Source organism: Nerophis lumbriciformis, linkage group LG20, assembly GCF_033978685.3.
Source record: "Nerophis lumbriciformis linkage group LG20, RoL_Nlum_v2.1, whole genome shotgun sequence".
Lineage (NCBI taxonomy): Eukaryota > Metazoa > Chordata > Actinopteri > Syngnathiformes > Syngnathidae > Nerophis > Nerophis lumbriciformis.
The window spans coordinates 18,600,001-18,624,066 of NC_084567.2; the positions used below are offsets into that span (position 1 = coordinate 18,600,001).

Genomic DNA, 24,066 nt, shown 5'->3' on the forward strand with positions numbered 1-24,066 from the left:
AAGATTTTCGCAATGTAATGTTTTGGTATATAAGTTATAGTAAAACCTTTTCAAAAAAAGTTACAGGTTACAAAAGCTCCTCTTGGCTGATGATGTATGACATATACGCGCATTGTTGGCCTAAAAAATGTATTTTGGAAAATCTATTTTTACAATTTAAATGAAAAAATCACTGTAATAATAAAAAAAAATACAGATCTCAAACTGCAACCCAATCTGATCTTAAAATACTTAGGGGAAAAAAATCCAAATCAATAAAGACATAAAAAAATATAATTGTAAATGAAAAGTAAACTAAAAATGAATAGAAGCAAGAGTGTCAATAATAATAAGAATAATAGTGTCAATAATAAGTATTTAATGTTTTAAATCCAAAAACTGATTCTTAAAAAAAAGCAAATTTTTCTGTACATTTAAAAAAAAAAAATCTATTTATAATCTAAATAAATAAAAATTGCGATTTGGATATGGATCAATTTTTGTTTGAGCACCCCTTACAAGTTGAGTTGAGTTGAGTTGATTTTGAGTTGATTTGGATCATGCATGCATACAACATGACACATCACAATTTTCAGTTTCTCTATTAAACACGTTCGAAAAGGAGTAGGAAGAAGCAGACCTTATTTAATCCTACCCCTTTTCTTTTACATAGCAGTTGCTAAAACTTTTGTTCACTTCCTGTTCTCAATTTACTCACAATATACTCCATAAGTAATAACAACACAAATAAATAAATACATAAATAATAATTGGTGAAGTAAGTTATATTTCATACAGTGAGATGGGTACGATTATCTTGAAAATTAATGGGTGGATGAGATAAATTCAGAATGTTCTTATTTGTACTTTGGAAACACTTTAAGTTGGAAGAGTTTCTTGAAGTGGGTTATATTAGTACATTGTTTGATTTATTTGCTTAATCCATTCCATAATTAAATTCAACATACTGATAAACTGAAGGTCTTAAGTGTTGTACGTGCGTACAAATGTTTTAAATTACATTTTTCTCTAAGATTATATTTCTCCTCTCTGGTTGAAAATAATTGTTGTATATTCTTGGGTAGCAAATTGTAGTTGGCTTTGTGTATAATTTGAGCTGTTTACAAATTCACTATGTCGTGGAATTTCAGTATTTTTGATTCAATAAATAAAGGGTTTGTATGTTCTCATGTTTACATTTTTTTAAATATATTTTCAGGAGGAGCTGGACGAAGTGGCTGGGGAGAGGGAAGTCTGGGCTTCCCTACTTAGGCTGCTGCCCCCGCGACCCGACCTCGGATAAACAGAATAAGATGGATGGATTTTCAGTTTCACTGTGTTGTTGTTTTTTAATCCACAACCCAGTGAATCATTTGTACTTTTTTCACGGAGTAAAAGGTGATTCTATGCGAACGTACGTGACATTATCGCGCAATATCGTACTCTTGCTAACAATCGCGAAACTGCTGTTTGCTAGCTTAGCGTGCGGTTCACCGCTTTGACAGTTGGCTCGGAAGGATGACACTTACACCACACGCGTCAGTTTTAAAGACCACTTTGGAATATTATCTCTCTCATGAAGTTCAGAGAAAAAAAGGGAAATTAATAACAACATATGTGCGAATGCCTTGTGGCCGGCTCATCAACGAGTGGACACAAAGTGAAGCTTGTTGCGGCGCACGGGTTACCGTCAGTGGTGAGGCTGTCCTGCTCCGCTCCCGCTCTTCTTGTCCATCCGCCAAAACCCCAAAATTAGCCGGACTCAAAATAATTAAAACAACCTTCACCCTCGCCGTCTGCTGTCCCTTTTATAAGACACCATTATCCACATGGTTGTTTTAATGCGTGTGGACGGGGCAGTCGTCCACCCCCCAACCGCGGAAAGGAAACCAGCAGGCGCGGCTTGGAAGCGAGGAGGCATGATGCGTTCACTGACAACCGGTCATTTATAATCAGGGCGAATCACTGCGATACGTAACACACTAATGACGCCGAATCTGACACACAGGATATACCTAGAACTTGTGAACATTTCTGGCATATGCTCGCTCAATCGTTACGTAGTAACAACAATCCAAAATAATGGTATAAATACGAAATTTTCCTAGCGTTTCTGAACGCCTCCACAGGAGCTTCATGGGTTGAGGGGAGGGGCTTAGATCGATACCGCACTCCCCCCTGCCGGTCATAGGGGGCACTAGAGATGAGATTCCATTTCACACTACAACGGGGGTGTCAAACTCATTTTAGCTCGGGGGCCACATGGAGAAAAATCTACTCCCAAGTGGGTCGGACAGGTAAAATCACATCACGATAATTTGAAAATAAAGAGAACTTGCACAAGCACATTCTGAAAATGTACAAATTATAATGTTTTTTTACTCTTACATGTTGTGGTCAGGGGCGCCGAAAAGGGGGCGTAAAGGAGACGGATTCTAGGCGCCCATGATGGAGGGGGGCCCAGAGAGGCCCCTAGTGATGATGAAATTATAATACAGAAAAAATAATGACACTGTGTTGGGGGCCCTGTAAAGATTCTTTTCATGGGGCCCAAAATCCCTAGCGGCGCCCCTGGTTGTGGTTATAGTATTCTATCTTTATTTGTCGTTATTTATACTTTCTGAATAAATTATGTGATAATGTTCATCTTATCAACTCATTGGTGGTAATTTTCAATCCATCAATATAAAAAAATATCAAAATCAAATTACAGGATGTTAATATTTATCTAGTTTGCTCATTTTCCTCTACTGGTGCACTAACATCATGTGTTTTTTTTTTTACATTTGTAGCATAATCTAAAAAGATACAAATAATTGCTATTGCGACATCTCGTGGACACATATAGAACAGCAGTTTCTTTCATTCAAAAATTTTGGCTCATTTTTATACTTGGCAAACTTGTCCCGCGGGCTGGATAAAACCTGTCGTACATTTGACACCCCTGCACTACAAAATAATACAAATGTGTATGATACCTGCTGATGGTATTATTATTTTTTGTCATAGAAAAATACAATCATGCGTGCTTACGGACTGTATCCCTGCAGACTGTATTGATCTATATTGATATATAATGTAGGAACCAGAAATATTAATAACAGAAAGAAACAACCTTTTTGTGCGAATGGAGTGTGAATGAGTGTAAATGGGGGAGGGAGTTTTTTTGGGTTGGTGCTCTAATTGTAAGTGTATCTTGTGTTTATTATGTTGATTTAATAAAAAAAAAATGTATGTATATATTTTTTTAAATTTCTTGTGCGGCCCCGGTACCAATCGATCTACGGACCGGTACAGGGCCGCGGCCCGGTGGTTGGGGACCACTGATGTAGATGATCATCTCTGCTGTACAGATTTATATGTTGGATACTTCTCTTGTTGTCTTATTTGTATTTAACTTTATTAATTGTTTGGGTATAATTTTATTAAACAAAACTAGTTTTCTTTCAGGTAAAATAGGAATTGTCAGAGCTGTTTGTCTATTTTTTTTTGGACGAATGTAGTTGATCAATCCGCAAGTGAAGCGGCAGAGAAAGCCACGAGGTGGTTGTGGCTGAAAAGGGCAGATCCGTGGGTTGCTACTGGGACACAAGCAGGGACTTGATCACCCCGGCTGGGTCGCCTGGACGAGGGTGTCTGATGTTGCGAGACCCGAAACACCCGATGAATCCAGGATACATCACTGATGATGTGTCCCAGTGCATCCAGGAGATGTATCTTTCAAGTTTCAGTCTGGCTAAGCCAGTGACTCCTAGGAAAGACTGGGTGGCAACCAAGAACAGTTTGGTCGACTACTGGAGAGACAGTTGGCAGCTCGGAAAGACGGCACCCGGGACAGTATGGGTTAGCACCCCAGCCTGTATCTTTCGTGAGAAAGAACCCAAATAAGCTACGGAAAACCCTACAGAGCAATACCCCCAGGAGATCCCGAGAGGGGGGGAGGATGAGATCTCCAATCGGACGGCCCAAAGGTTAACGAACCCCGCAAACGAACTGACTACGAGTGTGACATGTATCTGCGGCAAGCTGTGCAAAAATCAACGTGGCTTAAGAATCCATCAGGCCAGAATGAAATGTTTGGAGCGGGAGAGCGAGGTTCAACGCACAGGTCCTGGACCTGGTGAGACGCAGGAGGAGCCCGGACAGGAGACACCCCACAGATCCCAGTCCCTCCACGTACCGGAGTCTCTCAATCCCAGCAGAGTAGTTCCACAGCAGCGGATTAAATGGCCCCAAGCAAACAGACGGAGCGAGTGGCTGCAGTTTGATGAGGATGTGTCCAACATCTTCCAATCCACAGCTAAAGGAGATGTCGACAGCAGGCTCCAGGCAATGAGTACCATCATCGTCAGCTATGGCTCAGAAAGATTCGGACGAATGGAGAAGGGCAACACTGAGGCCATCCCCTACACCATGAATCGCAGAGCCACTAAGATACACCAACTGCGCCAGGAGCTTCGAACCCTCAGGAAACAGTTCAAGAGAGTTTCTGAGGAGGACAAACAACCTTTAGAAGAGCTGCGCAACATCCTGCGGAAGAAGCTGACAACTCTCCGCAGAGCAGAGTGGCACAGGAGGCGTGGAAGAGAGAGAGCTAGGAAGCGAGCAGTCTTCATTGCCAACCCCTTTCGGTTTGCTAAACAGCTGCTCGGGGACAAGCGCAGTGGCCGGCTTGAGTGCCCAAGAGAGGAAGTGAATCGCTTCCTCCAGAATACCATGAGCGACCCACTGAGGGGACAAGATCTAGGACCCAACAGAGCGCTCATCAGCCCTGCGCCACCAACGGCAGAGTTCCAGTTGACAGAGCCCAGTTTGAAGGAGGTTGAAGAGGTCATCAAGGCAGCCCGCTCAGCATCTTCCCCGGGCCCCAGTGGTGTACCTTACCTCGTCTACAAGCGCTGTCCAAGGCTTCTCAAGCATCTGTGGAAGACCTTGAAGGTGATCTGGCGAAGGGGAAGAGTGGCCAACCAGTGGAGGTGTGCAGAGGGAGTATGGATCCCCAAGGAGGAGGACTCGAAAAACATCAACCAGTTTCGGACTATATCACTTCTGAGTGTGGAAGGGAAGGTGTTCTTCAGCATCGTCTCCCGAAGACTGACCGAGTTTCTCCTCAAGAACAACTACATCGACACTTCAGTGCAGAAGGGGGGGATTCCTGGAGTCCCCGGCTGTCTAGAGCACAACGGTGTCGTCACACAGCTCATCAGAGAGGCCCATGAGAGCAGAGGGGAACTTGCTGTGTTGTGGTTGGACCTGACTAACGCCTATGGGTCCATCCCACACAAGCTAGTTGAGCTTGCGCTACACCGCCACCATGTTCCCAGCAAGATCAAGGACTTGATCCTGGATTATTACAATAACTTCAGGCTCCGGGTCACTTCTGGGTCAATAACCTCTGACTGGCATCGCCTTGAGAAGGGAATAATAACAGGATGCACCATCTCCGTTGTCCTTTTTACACTGGCGATGAATATGGTGGTAAAGTCTGCTGAGGTGGAATGCAGAGGGCCTCTGTCCAGATCAGGTGTTCGACAGCCCCCCATTAGAGCCTATATGGATGACCTTACCATAACAACAACATCAGTACCAGGGAGCAGGTGGATCTTGCAGGGATTGGAGAGGCTCATTGGGTGGGCCAGGATGAGTTTCAAGCCCGCAAAGTCAAGGTCCATGGTGCTGAAGAAGGGGAAGGTGGTCAACAAATTCCGATTCTCAATCTCAGGAACGGTCATTCCATCCATCACGGAGCAACCAGTCAAGAGCTTGGGAAAGCTCTTTGACTCCAGCCTGAAGGACTCTGCTGCTATCCAGAAGTCTACTGAAGAGCTTGGAGGGTGGCTCACCAAAGTAGACAAGTCTGGCCTACCTGGTAGATTCAAAGCCTGGATCTACCAGCACTCCATCCTTCCCAGAGTCCTGTGGCCTCTCCTTGTATATGCAGTCCCAGTAACAACAGTGGAATCCTTTGAAAGGAAGATCAGCAGCTTTCTGCGGAAATGGCTGGGTCTCCCACGCAGCCTCAACAGCGCTGCTCTGTACGGGACAAGCAACATCCTGCAGCTACCCTTCAGTGGGCTCACTGAAGAATTCAAGGTGGCACGCACAAGAGAAGCCCTACAGTACAGAGACTCCAGGGACTGCAAGGTGTCATCAGCCGGGATTGAAGTGAGGACAGGAAGGAAGTGGAAGGCAGAAAAGGCAGTGGAGGTGGCTGAGTCACGCCTTAGACAAAAGGCACTGGTTGGGGCCATAGCAACAGGGAGAGCAGGCTTGGGCTACTTCCCAAAGACCCAAGTCAGCCAGGCCCGGGGCAAAGACAGACGACATCTACTCCAGGAGGAGGTCCGAGCAGGCTTGGAGGAAGAGCGAGTGGGCAGGGTAGTGGGACTCCGGCAACAGGGGGCATGGACAAGATGGGAGGGCACGTTGCAGCGCAAAGTCACCTGGTCAAACATCATGCAGGCAGACCTCCACCGCGTCCGGTTCCTCGTGGCAGCAGTCTACGATTCCCTCCCTAGCCCAGCAAACCTCCATGTTTGGGGGAAGAGCGAGACACCCTTCTGCTTCCTTTGCTCCGGAAGAGGCTCCTTGGAACATCTCCTCAGCAGTTGCCCAAAGTCTCTGGCTGATGGTCGCTATCGCTGGCGTCATGACCAGGTACTCAAAGCAGTTGCTGAGAGCATAGCCTCAGCCATCAGCAGCAGCAAGCAACATCATGCGCCAAAGAAGGCAATCTCTTTCATCAAAGCTGGGGAGAGACCTCGTGCACGTCCAAAGACAATAACAGGACTCCTTCACACAGCCCCTGATTGGCAGCTACACGTTGACCTGGGAAAACAACTGAGGTTCCCCCAGCACATTGTAAAAACATCTCTACGGCCAGACATGATCATCATCTCAGAGGCTTCAAAACACCTCATCATGCTGGAACTAACAGTGCCTTGGGAGGAGCGGATTGAGGAAGCCAACGAAAAGAAACGTGCCAAGTATCAGGAGCTGGTGGAGGACTGCAGGGGCAGGGGCTGGAGGACTTTCTATGAGCCAATAGAAGTTGGTTGCCGTGGCTTTGCAGGACGCTCCCTCTGTAAAGTGCTTGGCCGATTGGGAGTCAAAGGGGCGGCCAAAAGGAGGGCCATTCAATCCGCAAGTGAAGCGGCAGAGAAAGCCACGAGGTGGTTGTGGCTGAAAAGGGCAGATCCGTGGGTTGCTACTGGGACACAAGCAGGGACTTGATCACCCCGGCTGGGTCGCCTGGACGAGGGTGTCTGATGTTGCGAGACCCGAAACACCCGATGAATCCAGGATACATCACTGATGATGTGTCCCAGTGCATCCAGGAGATGTATCTTTCAAGTCATAGAACTGCCATCCAATATTAAAACAAGTATTGATTCTTAATCAAATCGTGTGGTGTCCAAAGATTCACAGCCCTAATTATTACTATTATAACATCACACCTCTTTTAAGTGGGATTAAAAATGCCCCACAATCAATATTGCAAACACAAGTCAGGTTTCTTTTCAATTACTTTATTTTTTTCGATCCACATCGGAGTTACTGCAGTTTCTAATATTACATTTCAAGTTCCAGCTGTCTAGAAATATGCAGTATAAAAAACACGGAATCAGAGATGACTCGTATGAAGATCAAGTATTAAATAAGTGTTACAGAGATGACGGCAAAAAGGTTGTAGAAGGAAAACAATGTAGTATTTACAAAGTGCAGAAACAAACGTGTGCTATTAAGTTACAGTAGCACAACATTTGTAGGCTGGGAAACAATGAGGGACTAGTCATGACCTTTGACCTCTGCTTATCGGCGCTCTGAGAGTAAATGTCATCACTAGTGCATTGAAATACAACTGTATGACGTTTTGTCTCGCTCAACATTAAAGGGCAAGCAAACATTAAACAATGGCAGCAAAAATGGCATGCAGGCACAAAGACAAAAAAAAAGAGGCATAAAGTATTTATGTTGAGTTCGTACGCACTGTGGAGTTGATTTAATCTCTTTTTAGATATGCAAAAGACAAACTTCCTGAACGGAAACCCTACTCCAGGCACCAAATCAGGTCCTGATTGGCATTAGTGGTACATATACTTCATTATATAAAAAGACAAAGTAAATACAAGCAATATCTTTAATATCCATAGCAGGGGGTGTCCAAACCTTCGGACTTGGCGGCCACATTGGGCTAAAAAAAAAGGATATATATTTCATATAATCAGATATGAAGAATGTGAAAGTTGGACTTCTACCGTGTCTACTTCTGTGACGACCTTCTTAAATTTTTGTAATCAATCAGAAATGTCAAACAGAGCCTAACATTGATAAGTGTGCAAAAGAGATTTTAATCTCAACTACCTACAAAAAAGTAAAATGAAGTGTGGAGAGAGCGTTTTGCATTTTTCCCATCATGCACTGGGCGTAATTTTGAATTATGTATAGTGCTTGGTCATTTTTTATAACATCCACAAAGTTCAGTGAGCAGGTTGTGATAAGTGTGTTGACTTTTGGTGTTGGTTGCATTTTTTTTGCGCCATGACTAAGGGAGGTTGTTTGGGTCATTAAAATATATATGACCCAATTCATATTTTTTTAAACACATTTGAAAACACCCCACGGGCCAGATTCTTTACTAAACTAAGGACATCTTGCGGGCCATAGTTCGGACAGCCCTGACTTATATATGGATTCAACATTCTACAACCCAAAGAAAAGCAGGATCTGGGAATTGTTCATCTGAGAAACTGCTGCATAGTGAAGCTGATCTTACAGTAATATTTCATGGAGAACTTGCAAGATTAGTGAGGGGGGAAAAAAAGACAGGAGTTCTTTGCGATATATTATACTAAACATTTGGCAACACCCTTTTGTCTCACACACGTCTTCAGTGACAGCTGATATGTGCAAATATCATGTATAATATATACAAACGTACTGTAATAATAATACAAAAATAATAATTACACTATTGGAGTCCAAGTCCAGTACCAAGAACCTCAGAGGTGTCCTATCGGAACTGAGGAGCATGGTTTGCAAAAAGGCAGCAAAAATGTGACGTATGCACGCGTATACAGGCGGTTCACACGCGAGGCGCTCGCTTGAGCATTGTGCAATTGTGCAAGATGTTCAAAAACAAACAAAAGTAGAAGTTAGTGTTTCAAGTTCACAGCTGAGGAGTGGACGGTACGGTTAGGCTCTGGGGCCGGCCTGAACTGGACAGGTGGCTTATGATCAATTCTACCACCAAAACTTCCAAAAAAAAGGGAGAAAAACAGCACCTGTATCCCACACGACAACAAGAAAAAGAGCAAGGTAACGATAAACCAAAACATGTACCACCGGTGTTTTCTCCGCAGCTTCGGTTCCTCGGCTCCACTACAGGTTGACCAGCTCGTGCGCCACAAACTGCTTGAGCCGTTCCAGGTACTGTCCGTACAGTTCCACGTCGTTGTGCCCTGCCCCTTCCACCCACAGCGGCTCCACGGGGCGCTGGCAGCGCTCGTACAGCGCCAGGCCGTGGGAGAAGTCGATGACCTCGTCATCCGTGCCGTGGATGACCAGGACCGGCGACGTCACCTTGGAAATCTTGTCGATGCTTTGGAGAGGAAAACCACAAGGTGAGTTATCTAGCCCATAAATCGTACTTCGGCGTGAGAAAATGCAACCCTGTCGTTTCAACTTTGACCTACACTATCTCAAAAGTGAGTATCATAAATTCCGGACTATAAACCTCTAACTTTTTTCCTACGCTTCGTACCCTGCAGCTTATAAAACAGTGCGGCAAATTTATGGATTTTTCGTCGGTAACGGACATAATGCAAATAGTTTTCATTAAACACACATTATTGTTTGTGCAATGGCGCCACTTTTTGGACAAGTTCGCTTACTGCAGGTTCAGCTGGGTGAAAGTGAAATTCTGCTGTTTAAAGCTTTGAACCGTTAGTACAAGTGCCGTTCAGTCTTTGATCATTCATAGTGTTTCTACTCGTATGGACTCTTCATTCATAACGCCAAGCAACGTTTTAAGTTTTACAATATAACTAAAACAATTCTTATCACGGTTATGGCTGCCATCAGTAGGCCACTTGAAACAGTAAATAAAATATGAATATAGCAAAGCAAATTCCTATAAGTTACTTTTTTTTAAACATACTTTTTTTTTTTTTAAACGTAGATTTTACGATATAAAAAAAGGCAGCTTATTCACCAGAACTTTATAGTAGAATGTTTTTTACAGCATGTTATTGTGAATGAAAAAAGAGCGACTGTTTTTTTTTACAGTAAAAAACTGGCAGCTCAGTCACTGTAATTTTACAGGAAAATTCCAGCAGTTTTATGGCATGTTCTTGTAAATGGAAACACGCTACAACTGTTTCTTTACATTATAAACAGGCAGGTAATTCGCCAGAATTTTACAGTAAAATGATTTTTACAAGGCAGCACGGTGGAAAACAGGGGTTAGTGCATGTGCCTAACAATACGAAGGTCCTGAGTTCAATCTCGGGCATGGGATCTTTCTGTGTGGAGTTTGCATGTTCTCCCCGTGACTGCGTGGGTTCCCTCCGGGTCCTCCGGCTTCCTCCCACCGCCAAAGACATGCACCTGGGGATAGATTGATTGGCAACACTAAATGGGCCCTAGTGTGTGAATGTGAGTGTGAATGTTGTCTGTCTATATGTGTTGGCCCTGTGAAGAGATGGCGACTTGTCCAGGGTGTACCCCGCCTTCCGCCCGAATGTAGCTGAGATAGGCTCCAGCACCCCCCGCGACAAGCGGTAGAAAATGGATGGATGGATGGATGTTTTTTACAGTAAAAACCTGGCAGCTCTTTAGATTGAATTTTACCATACAATTTACAGTGGTTTTTACAGCATGTTACTGTAAATGGAAACATAGTACCACTGTTTTTTATGTTAAAAAACAGACTGATTATTCACCAGAATTTTACAGTAAAATATTTTTCACAGCATATTATTGTAAATGGAAAAACAGTGCCACTGTTTTTTTTAACAGTAAAAAACAGATTTTAACAAAATTTACCATGTTCTTTACAACATGTTACTGTAAAAAACTGTCGTCAGCTTGGTCGCCAGAATTTTACCATAAACTATACAGTGTGTTTTATGGCATATTACTCAAAATATAAAAGCAGTACAGCTGTTTTTGTAAGTAATTACATTTAATTACTAATACTTTTCACAGATAAAAAACACAAAGTGCTGCATAGTACAACATTTTGTTGTTACATAAAATTGAAGTTTAAAAGATATGCAAGTGTATGCAGTACATGTAATTTTCTGTTAAAAAGGAAAGAACAAATACATTCAGTAAGAAAAGATTAAGTACACATATTATTCGTGGGCACAATACTGGTAACAAATGATATTGTGACATATTGTGATACAGTAATTTAACCAGATATAGCACTTTGGCACAGTATGCAGCACTGCTGCCATCTTGCTGCCAAATCTTGCATCTGCACTCATCTTACCTCTCTTTGAGAATTTTAAGTTTGTCTTTAAAACATCAGTGGTTGTCAAACTTTTTTCACCAAGTACCACCTCAGAAAACACTAGGCTCTCCATTTACCACCATAATGACCAACATTAGAATACAGTAGCATAGTAGGCCTAAGTAATCATTAAAAACAAGCCAGAGGTTTGATTTAACAAGTATGTTTAATATTTTGGCCACTGTAACATTACACACAGTTTAAAGAGTAATACTGTGTTTGAATATTTAGTTCAGTGATTCTTTGGCAAACCACTAGAGGGAGCCAACAGTTTGAGAATCACTGTTTTAGAGATACTCTTATTGTTATCTGCTATTGCTCTGTGCAGAAACCGGAGTACCGTATTTTCCGCACTATAAGGCGCACCTAAAAACCACAATTTTTCTCAAAAGCTGACAGTGCGCCTAATAACCCGGTGCGCTTTATTACGATTCATTTTCATAAAGTTTCGGTCTCGCAACTTCGGTAAACAGCCGCCATCTTTTTTCCCGGTAGAACAGGAAGCGCTTCTTCTTCTACGCAAGCAACCGCCAAGGAAAGCACCCGCCCCCATAGAACAGGAAGCGCTTCACCCGCCCCCGGAAGAAGAAGAAAAAACGCGCGGATATCACCGTACGTTTCATTTCCTGTTTACATCTGTAAAGACCACAAAATGGCTCCTACTACGCGACAAGGATCCGGATCATAAAAAGACGCAATCTCTCCATCCGCACACGGATTACTACCGTATTTCACAGCAACTGATATTCCTGTGAACTGCACTGTGGAACGGGAGCACGTACGGTGAATATTCGCACCACAGGGAATGAGGAGTCATCCTTCACTGTGGTTCTAGCTTGCCATGCTAACTTCCACCCATCCAAAAGAGACCTTTCCAGCCGGCGTCATCATAAAAGCTAACTCGAAGGGATGGATGGATGAAGAAAAGATGAGCGAGTGGTTAAGGGAAGTTTACGCGAAGAGGCCGGGTGGCTTTTTTCACACAGCTCCGAAGGCGAACACACCTTCACTAAGACGGGCAGATAGCGCCGGTCGACATACGCCAACATCTGCCAGTGGATCGTAAATGCCTGGGCAGATAGTTTCGGTCACAACTGTGGTCCGAGCTTTCCGGAAGGCAGGATTCACAGAACTGCTGCACAACAACAGCGACACTGACTCCCGATGACTTCTACGAGACGGAACCGGCCATTTTTGGATCCCACGCTTGCGCAACTTTTCAATTCGGACACCGAAGACGAAGAATTCGAAGGATTTACGAATGAAGAATAACTTCAGAAGGTGAGCGCTATGTTTATTTTGTGTGTTGTGACATTAACGTTCGAGCAACATTATGTTGCTATTTATTGCTCTACACCATTTTGAATTTTACTATGTTTGTGATTGCACATTTGCGTACATTTTGGGACAGAGTTGTTAGAACGCTGGTTTTCAATATATTATTAAAGTTTGACTGAACTATCTGACTGTTTTTTTGACATTCACTTTAGCGCAGCGTTTTTTTGACATTCACTTTAGCGCAGCGTAGGCGCGGCTTTTAGTCCGGGGCGGCTTATTGGTGGACAAAATTATGAAATATGTAATTCATAGAAGGTGCGGCTAATAATCCGGTGCGCCTTATAGTGCGGAAAATACGGTACATGTTTTCTTCTATCATCTGCAAATGTGAACTGAATGGCAATTAACACTTTTGAACCTTTTGGACTCTCTGTCCTCAATTGGAATATTTTCGCGTCATAATCACATTGCCTTAGTGTTATGGAATTGAAATGTTTTTGTGTGGATATTAAATACTGTAGCTTTTGCCCAGATATTGAAAGCATGGTGAGGAGGTGGTCTCCTACACAGCAATGTTGATTTTCAAAGGAGATATTGTGTAGCCCTCGTGTAAAGGAGAGTGCTGAGAAGAGATTCTCACTGAATTAAAGAAAGACATCATGGGAAAAACATGGAGGTGTGCGTGTACCCATCTTGGCGAAAACAGCACTAGCATAGCACTGCTACAATAATCTGCCCCATATGGAAACAAAGGGCCCATTTTTTTTCCAGAAAGAGGACATTATCTATGAAAATATACAGAAGCTGCTGATGGTGTGTTTGACGGAGAAGTAGCTTGAAGGAAATACAGCAGAAGTACGCTCTCTAAGGTAAATGTTGTACATTATTATTACATTGCTTCGTAACATTACTGTAGTTGATAAAGTAATTGATATTATATTGTTTTTCTTGCAAGATTTGTCATCTAAAAGTGTGTTTTTCTTCTTTAAAAACATCTTAAAATTGTGGGGGGTTTTGGAGGTCGAGGACAAGGGCCATACTTTTTTTAAAGGACATTTATCAATGAAAATATACAGAAACTGCTGGTGGTGTGTTTGACGGAGAAGTAGCTTGAAGGAAATACAGCAGAAGTTCGCTCTCTGAGGTAAATGTTGTACATTATTATTACATTGCTTTGTAACATTACTGTAGTTGGTAAAGTAATAGATATTGTATTGTTTTTCTTGCAATATTTGTCATCTAAAAGTGTGTTTTTGTTCTTTAAAAACATCTTAAAATTGTGGTGTTTATTTTGGAGGTCGAGGACAAGGGCCCTACTTTTTTTTCTTAGCTTAAAGGAGATACAGTAGAAGGTTACTCTCAAAGATAAATGATGTGCATGATTATTACATTGTTTCAAAAAATTACTGTAGTTGTTTAAAGTACATTACATTGTATTGTTTTTCTTGCAATAGTTTTTAAATCTAAAAGTGTGTTTTTCTTCATAAAAAGCATGTTACAATTGTGGCCTTTTTTGGAGGCTGAGCACAAGGGCCTTACTTTTGTTTTTAAATAGAAGACATGTATACATTAAAATTTAGAGAAGTTGTAGTTTGACAGAGAATAAGCTTAGCTTTCTAAGGTAAATGCTGTACATTATTATTACATTGCTTCATAAAATTACTGTAGTTTTTAAAGTACATTACCGTACATTGTATTGTTTTTCTTGCAATATTTTAAATCTAAAAGTATGTTTTTTTTCTCTTAAAAAGCATGCGGCATGTTAAGAGTGAGTGCATTAGTGCAGATTAATCACCCTTTTAATCCTTCACAGTAAATTACTTGCTTAGATAATTTGAATTATTTAAAAAATAAAATAAAATCCTTATCAGTTTCACTTGAATGTACTTAATTTATTTGCTCAAAATCCAGTAAAAGTATTATCTGAAGTTTTGAAGCAAAATGTTGTATTGACCTGATAGGTACCCAATACCCATGTACTCTTTTAGGTACTGTAACCATTCGCGGTTAAGACAAAAGGAGCCCAAAATACATTAATGTAAAAATGAATAATAAAAAATAATATCAACATTAATGTAAAAAATTATAAATAAATAAAAAATCTAAGTTAATGTAAAAATAATTTAAAAAAATCTAAATTAATGTTAAAAAAAAAAATCTAAATAAAATGCCTAATTAATCTACAACATTACATAATTAACATAATATTTTTGTAATGATTAATCACACAAATTAACTCGTTATTTTTGACAGCCCGAGTTAAAACAGTGGTGTTTTTTGTAGCACAGAATAATTGATTTTAAATTCATTTCACTAAAGAACATTGGTTTGAGATACAAATATTTTGGGCTACAGGTTAAACTCGTAAGCCGGAGTACCGCTGTACTGCATAACCCCCCCCCCACACACACACACATATACAAGCTCAACACAAGCCAGTAGTCGACTCACTTGGGGAAGGCGTCAAAGCAGTAAGTCTTCTTGGTGTCAGGGAAGGCCACCCTCATGCCGGAGGTGAGCGGCGAGTGCAGGATCACTGCGGCACTCTCATAGCGAGAGGCCAGGTCCACAGAAGGCACCGTTCCAATACTCTGGCCGTACACGATGACATTCTCTGGACGGATACCGTACCTGCATGGAGAGACACATTGGGATAAATCATTGCTTTCATCTTACTGCACACGCTGGCAGCCATCCAAGCAATAAACCGCTCGGTAGGAAAATGTGAGAAAAGTGATTCGGTGTCGTAACAGGAATGAGACAGACGCACTCAAGTCCCTGCAAAAAATTTTTTTTTTAAATACTCAATGATCAGATCTGCAGTTTGACTTGCATCACTTCCAGTTAGTGAGCGACGCATGCTGCTCCCGTAGCAAAGATATTTACTCGTGACTCACTGATTGCTCCCTCCTAAATGACCCATGCATAGCCAACATGAGGACGATGCTTGTGTAAAACTGACCTCTGGTCCTGTGACTCAGAGGGGAAGCATGTATAAAGAAGCTGAATAAAGACACCATCAATGGATTGGTTGAGACAGAGAGAGGGAGACTTAAAGGGGAACAGCGCTTTTGGGGCAATTTTCCCAATCATTCTCAATCCCTATGTAAGACAAGAACACATGTTTTAAATTTTTTTTTTAAATTTAATTAGCCAACAGGAGTATACTATTGCGAGCAAAAAACCTTCTGAAAAACGTCTAGAAACCGCCAACAATACTTCATTTGCATGTCGTGATTTGAATATAAACCAAGTATTAGCAATATTGTTATTACAAGCGCTAATGCCGAGGAACTACTTTTAGCGGTGCAGTGATCGCAGAGAGCTAACTTGCTTATGCTGCTATATTGACAGACTGAGCTGGTGCGTCGCCTCAGAGTTGGTGAACATTAATTCGAGATTATAAATCATGCCTCTCACCTGGATAGTAGAAGATTATGGACATAAACCACAGATGTCAAAGTGGGTCAAGTTTGACATCCAACTTATACCCAGAGATGGCAAGAAAGACACCAAAAGACTCTCGTTTGCGACCTTATTTTATTACCTGCGTGAGGATAATGATTAATTCTTCATCTGAACGGGAAGATATAAACGTCCCACAAGTCGGCATCCCAGTGAGAGCAGACATTGTACAGTAAAGGATTGTATTATTTTGTTGATAGTTTGTATATCTTATCACTTAGTAATACTGCTACATGATGCTTTGTGTTTCACTAAAGCTGCATATTATTAGCACACAGCTTTAAAACTTGTAGATGATCTTACTTATATTCAGGCTCAAAACTATACATTTCTGGATCATCATTTATCCCAAAGTAGTCATCGTTGGCTCTCTTTTGAAGTCTGCCATGTTTAGTAGTGATGTTGTCCCATCTTCTTCTGTTGTTGTCCCATCTTCTTCTGCTGCCCCCGCGGGTCGCGAGGGCAGCAGCCTAAGCAAAGAAGCCCAGACTTCCCTCAGCCACTTCGTCCAGCTCCTTCCAGGGGATCCCGAGGCGTTCCCAGACCAGCCGGGAGACAGTCTTCCCAACGTGTCCTCGGTCTTCCCCGTGGCCTCCTACCAGTCGGATGTGCCCTAAACACCTCCCTAGGGAGGCGTTCGGGTGGCATCCTAACCAGATGCTCGAACAACCTCATCTGGCTCCTCTCGATGTGGAGGAGCAGTGGCTTTACTTTGAGCTTCTCCCGAATGACAGAGCTTCTCACCCTATCTCTAAGGGAGAGCCCCGCCACCCGGCGGAGGAAACTCATTTCGGCCACTTGTACTCGTGATCTTGTCCTTTCGGTCATAACCCAAAGTTCATGACCATAGGTGAGGATAGGAACGTAGATTGACCGGTAAATTGAGATCTTTGCCTTCCGGTTCAGCTTCTTCTTCACCACAACGGATCGATACAGCGTCCGCATTACGGAAGACGCCGCACCGATCCGCCTGTCGATCTCACAATCCACTCTTCCCTCACTCGTGAACAAGACGTCGAGGTACTTGACCTCCTCCACTTGGGGCAAGATCTCCTCCCCAACCCGGAGATGGCACTCCACCCTCTTGTTCCGGCATCATTTTTGTCACCTGGAGCTTCCGTAGCTTCCAATCTCATTTCCCTAGCGGAAAACCCAGCAAAACATGGCTAACGCTATCGAGAGCGGGGCGTTTGTTCAATAGCAAATAAAAAGTGCCAGTGGTTTGATTTTGTGGCAACAGGCGTGGAACAAGTGACTGCACACTGCAAAGTTTGATCAAAAGAGGCAGCAACACAACAAACTTATTCTTGCTTCTGAAACAGAAGCCTCCAGCCGAGTGCGGGAAATACAAGACTCTAAGGCAAACAAGACCGCAACAACAACAAACTCCAAAACGACAATTCTTCTTTATTAACCAAAAGGTAGCACAAGCCGGTGAAAATATTCAACAGAACAGCCGCGAGAGCCGACAAACTGTACAGCCAACAACAACAGTTTAGCTGAAACCCTCGCTACGTCACACGTCGCTTGGCAACAGACACCGCTTTTTGAAAAGGCACGCACGCACAATCTGCTCTCATAAACTTATCTCAACTCCATATGACATATATTTAAAGTTTTTTTTTTTTCAAGTAACACATTTATTACTTTCCCTAGTAATTAATTACATTTATTTAAGAGTAATTCTATTCGTAACTATATTATTTTTTTGGTTAAGTAACAAGTAACTATAATTATGATAAATGATAATGGGTTGTACTTGTATAGCGCTTTTCTACCTTCAAGGTACTCAAAGCGCTTTGACACTACTTCCACATTTACCCATTCACACACACATTCACACACTGATGGCGGGAGCTGCCATGCAAGGCGCTAACCAGCAGCCATCAGGAGCAAGGGTGAAGTGTCTTGCTCAGGACACAACGGACATGACGAGGTTGGTACTAAATTTGTAGAACACTGGTCACAATAATGTGGTGTTGAGTTTTAACTAAACACTTTGCATGTTTTGATGAAAATACCGCTATATATCGCATACATTCAACCTAAAAATACTGGGGTATCAGTTTTGGTCCATATCGCCCAGCCACAAAGAAAAAGTCTGTGTTTATCCATCTACAGAAACTATAGTCATCTCAATGCTTTACTTGATTATCTATTTGCATAAAATTTACAATACTACATTTTTGTTTACAGAAGTATTTTATTCAAGACAGAAGCATTGAGTAAGATGCAGTGTTTGCAGTGTGATTTCAAACTACTAGTTTTTGATCAAATAAAAGAAAAAACTTGTTTTGAAGTACTCTAATTTGTTTTCATTGGTTTCTTTGAAAAGCACGGGAAAAAAATTGTGTATCGAAATTTGTGGAAAAAATCTGGAGATTTTTTGCCTACGTCGCTGTATGCTTGAAATGAGCAAAACACAATATTACATGTTATTATGAATGTGACAGATACTACATTGCATATATACTTACACCATGTATATAAAATGTTTTGTTTTTTTTTACATCGCTTTAAAGGGCAGAATATAGTTTTAAGTTTGCTAAAGCCCTCCAAGAAGGTTTTAATTAACAATATAATGGTGGAAAAGATTAATACATTTCATAATGGAGTTAGATTAGATATTGTTTTGTGAAGTATAAAAAAAAAAGCAAATACATGTTTTGTTCCCATAGTTTAGTATGTATCGACCTGCATTGTAATAGTTTTTGTGTCTTTAAAAATACAAAATACATCGAATTGGCTCCCGCATCACTAATTATATTTTGTACACCCCTGTGCTAAATGGTGTTTGCAGGGTTCAAATTAACATTGTATTTAATATGTAGATATTTTATATAATGTAATTAGATTTATTCATGTGAACTTCATTTTATGCATAGACATTTTATATAGAGATTATACTTTTGGTTATTTGTATGACCTTTTTTTTTTTAGATAGATATTTTTAGAAAATTTATTTTGTGAATTTTTATTTTATATTTTAAATATTTTATTTTTGTAAACTTTTTCTATATATAGATATTTTATATAGATAATAAAATTGTATTTTTGTGAACTTAATTGTTGTGAATTTTGACAAACCGTTTTTTGTTATTTGTGTTTCTCTAATGTTCATTTAGTTGTTTGTGCTAAAATGCCTATTTTGATCTTCACCTTTAAAGAAATCAATACAGTCCGTTTTCTCATTGCAATAGTTTTCGATTTTTGTATGCACACACAATTCATAACACTCTCTGCAATGCATCTGACTGCCTTAAAATCAGTAACATTGGGAGACCACATTTGGGTTGTAAGGACATAATAAAATTGCTTTAAATGTACACCATTACTTTAAATAATATTCACATTAACAAATCGCGCTAGCATTTGGTAAATTCCAAGTAACCTGAACATAATCACATGGTTTTGCAAATACTGAATTGATTAGCTACCTTAAGAAAACTATTTGATTATTTTAAAGACCTTAACATGATTAAAGCATGTTGGTTCAACAAGTGACAAGGTATTAAACACATTCTGCCGATATTATCGGCCGATAAATGCTTTAAAAAGTATTATCGGAAATTATCGGTATCGGTTTCCAAATGTAAAATTTGGGACTTTCTAAAACGCTGCTATGTACACGGACGCAGGAAGATGTACAGAGCGCCAATTACTCCTTGAAGGCGCTGCCTTTGCGTACTGGCCCAGTCACATACTATCTACGGCTTGACACACGCACCAGCGAATGCAAGCATACTTGATCAACAGCCATACAGGTCACACTGAGGGTGGCCGTATAAACAACTTTAACACTGTTACAAATATGCGCCACACTGTGAACCCACACCAAACAAGAATGACAAACATTTCGGGAGAACATCCGCACCGTAACACAACAGAACAAATACCCAGAACCCCTTGCAGATGCTTGTTTTCATTCAGAAAAAAAATCTACCTCTCACACGTGATGACAAGGAGAAAAATAATTAGCCCACTCTTTGAGCTTCATCTGTTGCACAAATAGACTAATAGTCTGGACTGAGTGAAGCTGTTTTATTTATGTTTTGTGCCTTTTTCCCCATGCACTTTAAAGGATGGCTGTGTTTTCTACTAGTCTAGACTGAAGCAGTTGTATTAATGTTCATGCACTTTAAAGAATGGCTGTGTTATCTACTAGTCTAGACTGAAGCAGTTTTTTATTTTTGTGCCTTTCTTGTTTTTATTTGCACATTTTTGTTACTCATACGAATGCGTTAAGAACAGGGCAGATTGAGCCCAATTTATAGTATACTTTGGACTGAAGCTGTGTGCCTTCATTGTTTTTGTAGCTGTTTTGAGGCATGTTTAAAAAAAAAAAAAAATGCACTTTGTGAAAGTCAAAGTACAGTGTTTCCCATAGTTGTAGTGGGTATCAGGATTATTTCAGGGAGAGCATGTCCCACATTCCAAGCTTCTGTTTTGAGGCATGTTAAAAAAAGAATGCACTTTGTGACTTAAATAATAAATATGGCAGTGCCATGTTGACACTTTTTTCCATAACTTGAGTTGATTTATTTTGGAAAACCTTGTCACATTGTTTAATGCATCCAGCGGGGCATCACAACAAAATTAGGCATAATAATGTATTAATTCCACGACTATATCGGTTGATATCGGTATCGGAGTTGGACAATATCGGAATAATCGGCAAAAAAGCCATTATCGGACATTCCTAATTTTAAGTAAATCCAAAGGATTTTTGTTCTCATTACCGCTATTGTTAGCTGACTTTAGCTAACGTTTATTTGTGAATTAGAATGCATAAAAAAGAAAAACATGTTCTCTTGTCTTATATAAGAAATGTGAATGATAGCCACAATTGTTTTTAAAAAGTGCCGTTCCCCTTTAAAGGCAAAAGACGACATTCCACAACTGATTCTGGTTACCCACTCTTACAGCAAGTCAGCTGACTAGTCCAAACAGAGTCTGAGAACACTGCCTCACTGTGTCCACATTGCTTGACACATAACAAAAGGTTTACACTTGTAAGTGTATTCAATTTACATGTTTGCAGAACTCAAAGAGAAGTCCCCAAATGAAAAAGTCCTCTGTTGGCCTCTGTACTGCTGACATCACAGGCCAGATGTCCCTGGCTGTGCCTCCCACATGGCAAAGTCATGAACAATCCACAAACACTCAAGCCTGCAATCCTGAAGTGGATCATAATAAGCTGTAAGCATGCACACTTAAATGCATGACACATAACGTAAGCTCAGGAACACCCTCTTCCGACATAAACACACAGACGGGACAGAGTCCAGCTGGATCTAGTGCGGTCTCACGGTCATGTTGGAGGCACATACAGTAGGAAGTGTTAAACGCTGACTTGTGTATAAACAGAGATGAAAAAGTCTGGCACCACACTGAAAAATGCAGCCTCGTGAGTGCACTGCTGAATGAAATGCTACTTCCATTATGGAAAATACTTTGGCCGTGAGAGCGTAAAAATTGTGTGGGAATAGAGCAGTAAAATCAACTTCAGTTCACTTTATTCTGGTAATGCAAAAGGTGGTCAAACGCATACAAAAAAATGAATGATGCAGGGCGAAGGAGGGCACTTTAATACATGTTGTACAATAAAGATTGTAATCCATCCATCCATCCATCCATTTTCTACCGCTTAATGTATGTCAAATTATGCTAAGCTATCTGAACAGAACAAACACACCAAGTCCATCCATCCTTTTTATACAATTGGATAGCTGTTTGGATGTTTGATTTCGAAGCCTATCCCAGCTGACTTGGGGCAAAAAAGCCAGACGACACCCTGGAAAGATTTTGCAGATGGAGGGAGACTCCCAGTATCGGCGTCTTTATTAATGCTTAATCGATACACGGGGCAGCAGTATATAAATTAATCGACAGGCCAGGCAGGAAATATGACGCAGCATAAACAACGCAAAGGTTTACTGTAAATACAGTAGGCAGTGAGGATTTATATCCTTCACTAGAAGAAGCTTGTTATTGGAGAAATTGCTATAGTCAACAACCAGCTTGATACATGAGAGAAATAAATACATTTGAACTGGTTCTCATGGTCACACTCATTACATCTTGCCACCTGTCTCAGATTGTGGTATATAGATTTATGACAGGAAATAATTGAGAACCACATATATGTCAAGCTATCTACAGTATGTGAGACATCAACATGATCAGAGTTTCCCCTTAATGCAACTGAACGCGGGGCACCGCCACGGCAAAATCATGGCCGCCACACCTTCAAAATAAAGGCTTTTTTACGTGAAAACAAATTAAAGTAATAATATGTATTGTAGCCTCCTGAAGAAGACAAAAGTCAGACGCTCCCTATTTGAAACTTTTATTGCCAAACTTATGCTAAAAACCTGACCGATTCCAACAGGTTTCACCTCCCGTGCAAACCCTTTCATTTTTGTGCTTCCACAACACACAACAACACTTCCTGATTCTTGGCCAATCCGCTTTCAGGCACGGACGTTGTGTTTGCGATCATGGAAAAATAAACATTAAATCAAAACCACAGAAACATAAAACATTACCACTAGCAAGTTGTTACAGTATGAATGGATATACATAGTCTATTATTTGCGCACTATTGACTAGTGATGCACCGAAAATGCGGCTGCTGAAAAAAGACATTGACCACCGGAAACAGCGCTGCCGAAACAGGATGTTGTAAACAAGACGCACAAGTTTGTCTGGAGCGTAGTCAGTAGGGGTGGGGATCTTTGGGCACCTCACGATTCAATTACAATTAAGATTCAGGAGCTGTGGTTCGATTAAAAATGTATTATTGATGAATCATTAATTTATGTATATTGATAAATGGGCGGTTGGTTACCTTCTTACATGACAAAGCACTAAAATGACGTCCAGTGCCCTAATTCTCTAAAGTTTATCGCTCGTTCATTAGTATGAACCGGTTATCATTGTGCGATAGAACGTCACCTGGCCCTCCTTTATCTTGTGTTTATTGTGAGTTTGCAAGCATCATATTGCATAAACCCTCACCATGAAATGTTATCATAGGGTCATCATAGGGCGGGCCAGCCTACAAATCTGGTGACAAGATATGGCAGTCACATTTGTAACACATAGGAACCTCTGACTTTTATTTAAAACAGGGTCACATCCTTCAACTATCTCGGACAAAAGACCCGATCCGGCGTCACAGCTGCCCTCGTCGGCGCCATCGTTCTGACAAGCTCTGAACAACACAGCAGACCATACAAGCCTGCAATTTGTTGAATCCAGGCTTGAACAGACCTTGCTGCCGTTACAGGCCCTTCCCCCCAACCCTCATCAATTGTGCCTCTTGACACAAATCCGATCTTTTATGCTCCACATGCTCTCTCAGCCTTCTACTCTTGACTCTTGGTCACGGGTCGCTTTTTACCCAAGAAAATATTCCAAAAATCCAAAATAAGCCGCATAGCCAATGAATGCTATTTTTAGGACATTCGGAACATATGCGCAGACATATTTCTCAGATCAACGTGCCATCTGTGCTAACGAACATCCTTGTTTCTGACCTATCAAATACTATTAACTTTATTACTCATACAATCATGCACTGGTTGGAAAAGATGTACAGACATGAAAGACCATGAGGACAATAACCATAGATAGTCTTAGTTGGTTGCTGTTCTGTGTTAAGAGTGCGATGAGCAGTCAATTAGACTGGAAGACTTCAATGAAATGATGTGAACTATGTCCATGTTTGTGAGAAGGTAATATCCCTGACAAATGCCGAATCGGAAAAAGTAGCATGCTGAATGTATGTGGCGATGGACCAGGAAGTGAGTTAGTCTTGTTTA

General features: G+C 41.1%; 2 protein-coding genes across 2 annotated transcripts in view; both read right to left on the reverse strand.

Moving 5' to 3' along the window:
- Positions 1-1,891, reverse strand: part of cemip2 (cell migration inducing hyaluronidase 2) — a 107,732-nt gene extending 105,841 nt beyond the window's left edge. Inside the window, exon 1 of the mRNA XM_061980561.1 lies at positions 1,668-1,891. The gene's annotated coding sequence lies outside the window, so the exon portion shown is untranslated. The remainder of the gene's footprint in view (positions 1-1,667) is intronic.
- Positions 1,892-7,494: 5,603 nt separating this feature from the next.
- Positions 7,495-24,066, reverse strand: part of abhd17b (abhydrolase domain containing 17B, depalmitoylase) — a 42,971-nt gene continuing 26,399 nt past the window's right edge. The window contains exons 3-4 of the mRNA XM_061980563.1: positions 15,227-15,406; positions 7,495-9,580 (exon numbers count right to left, since the gene is read on the reverse strand). Of these exons, the coding sequence (XP_061836547.1) occupies positions 9,361-9,580; positions 15,227-15,406 (400 nt within the window). The 3' untranslated portion in view covers positions 7,495-9,360. The remainder of the gene's footprint in view (positions 9,581-15,226; positions 15,407-24,066) is intronic.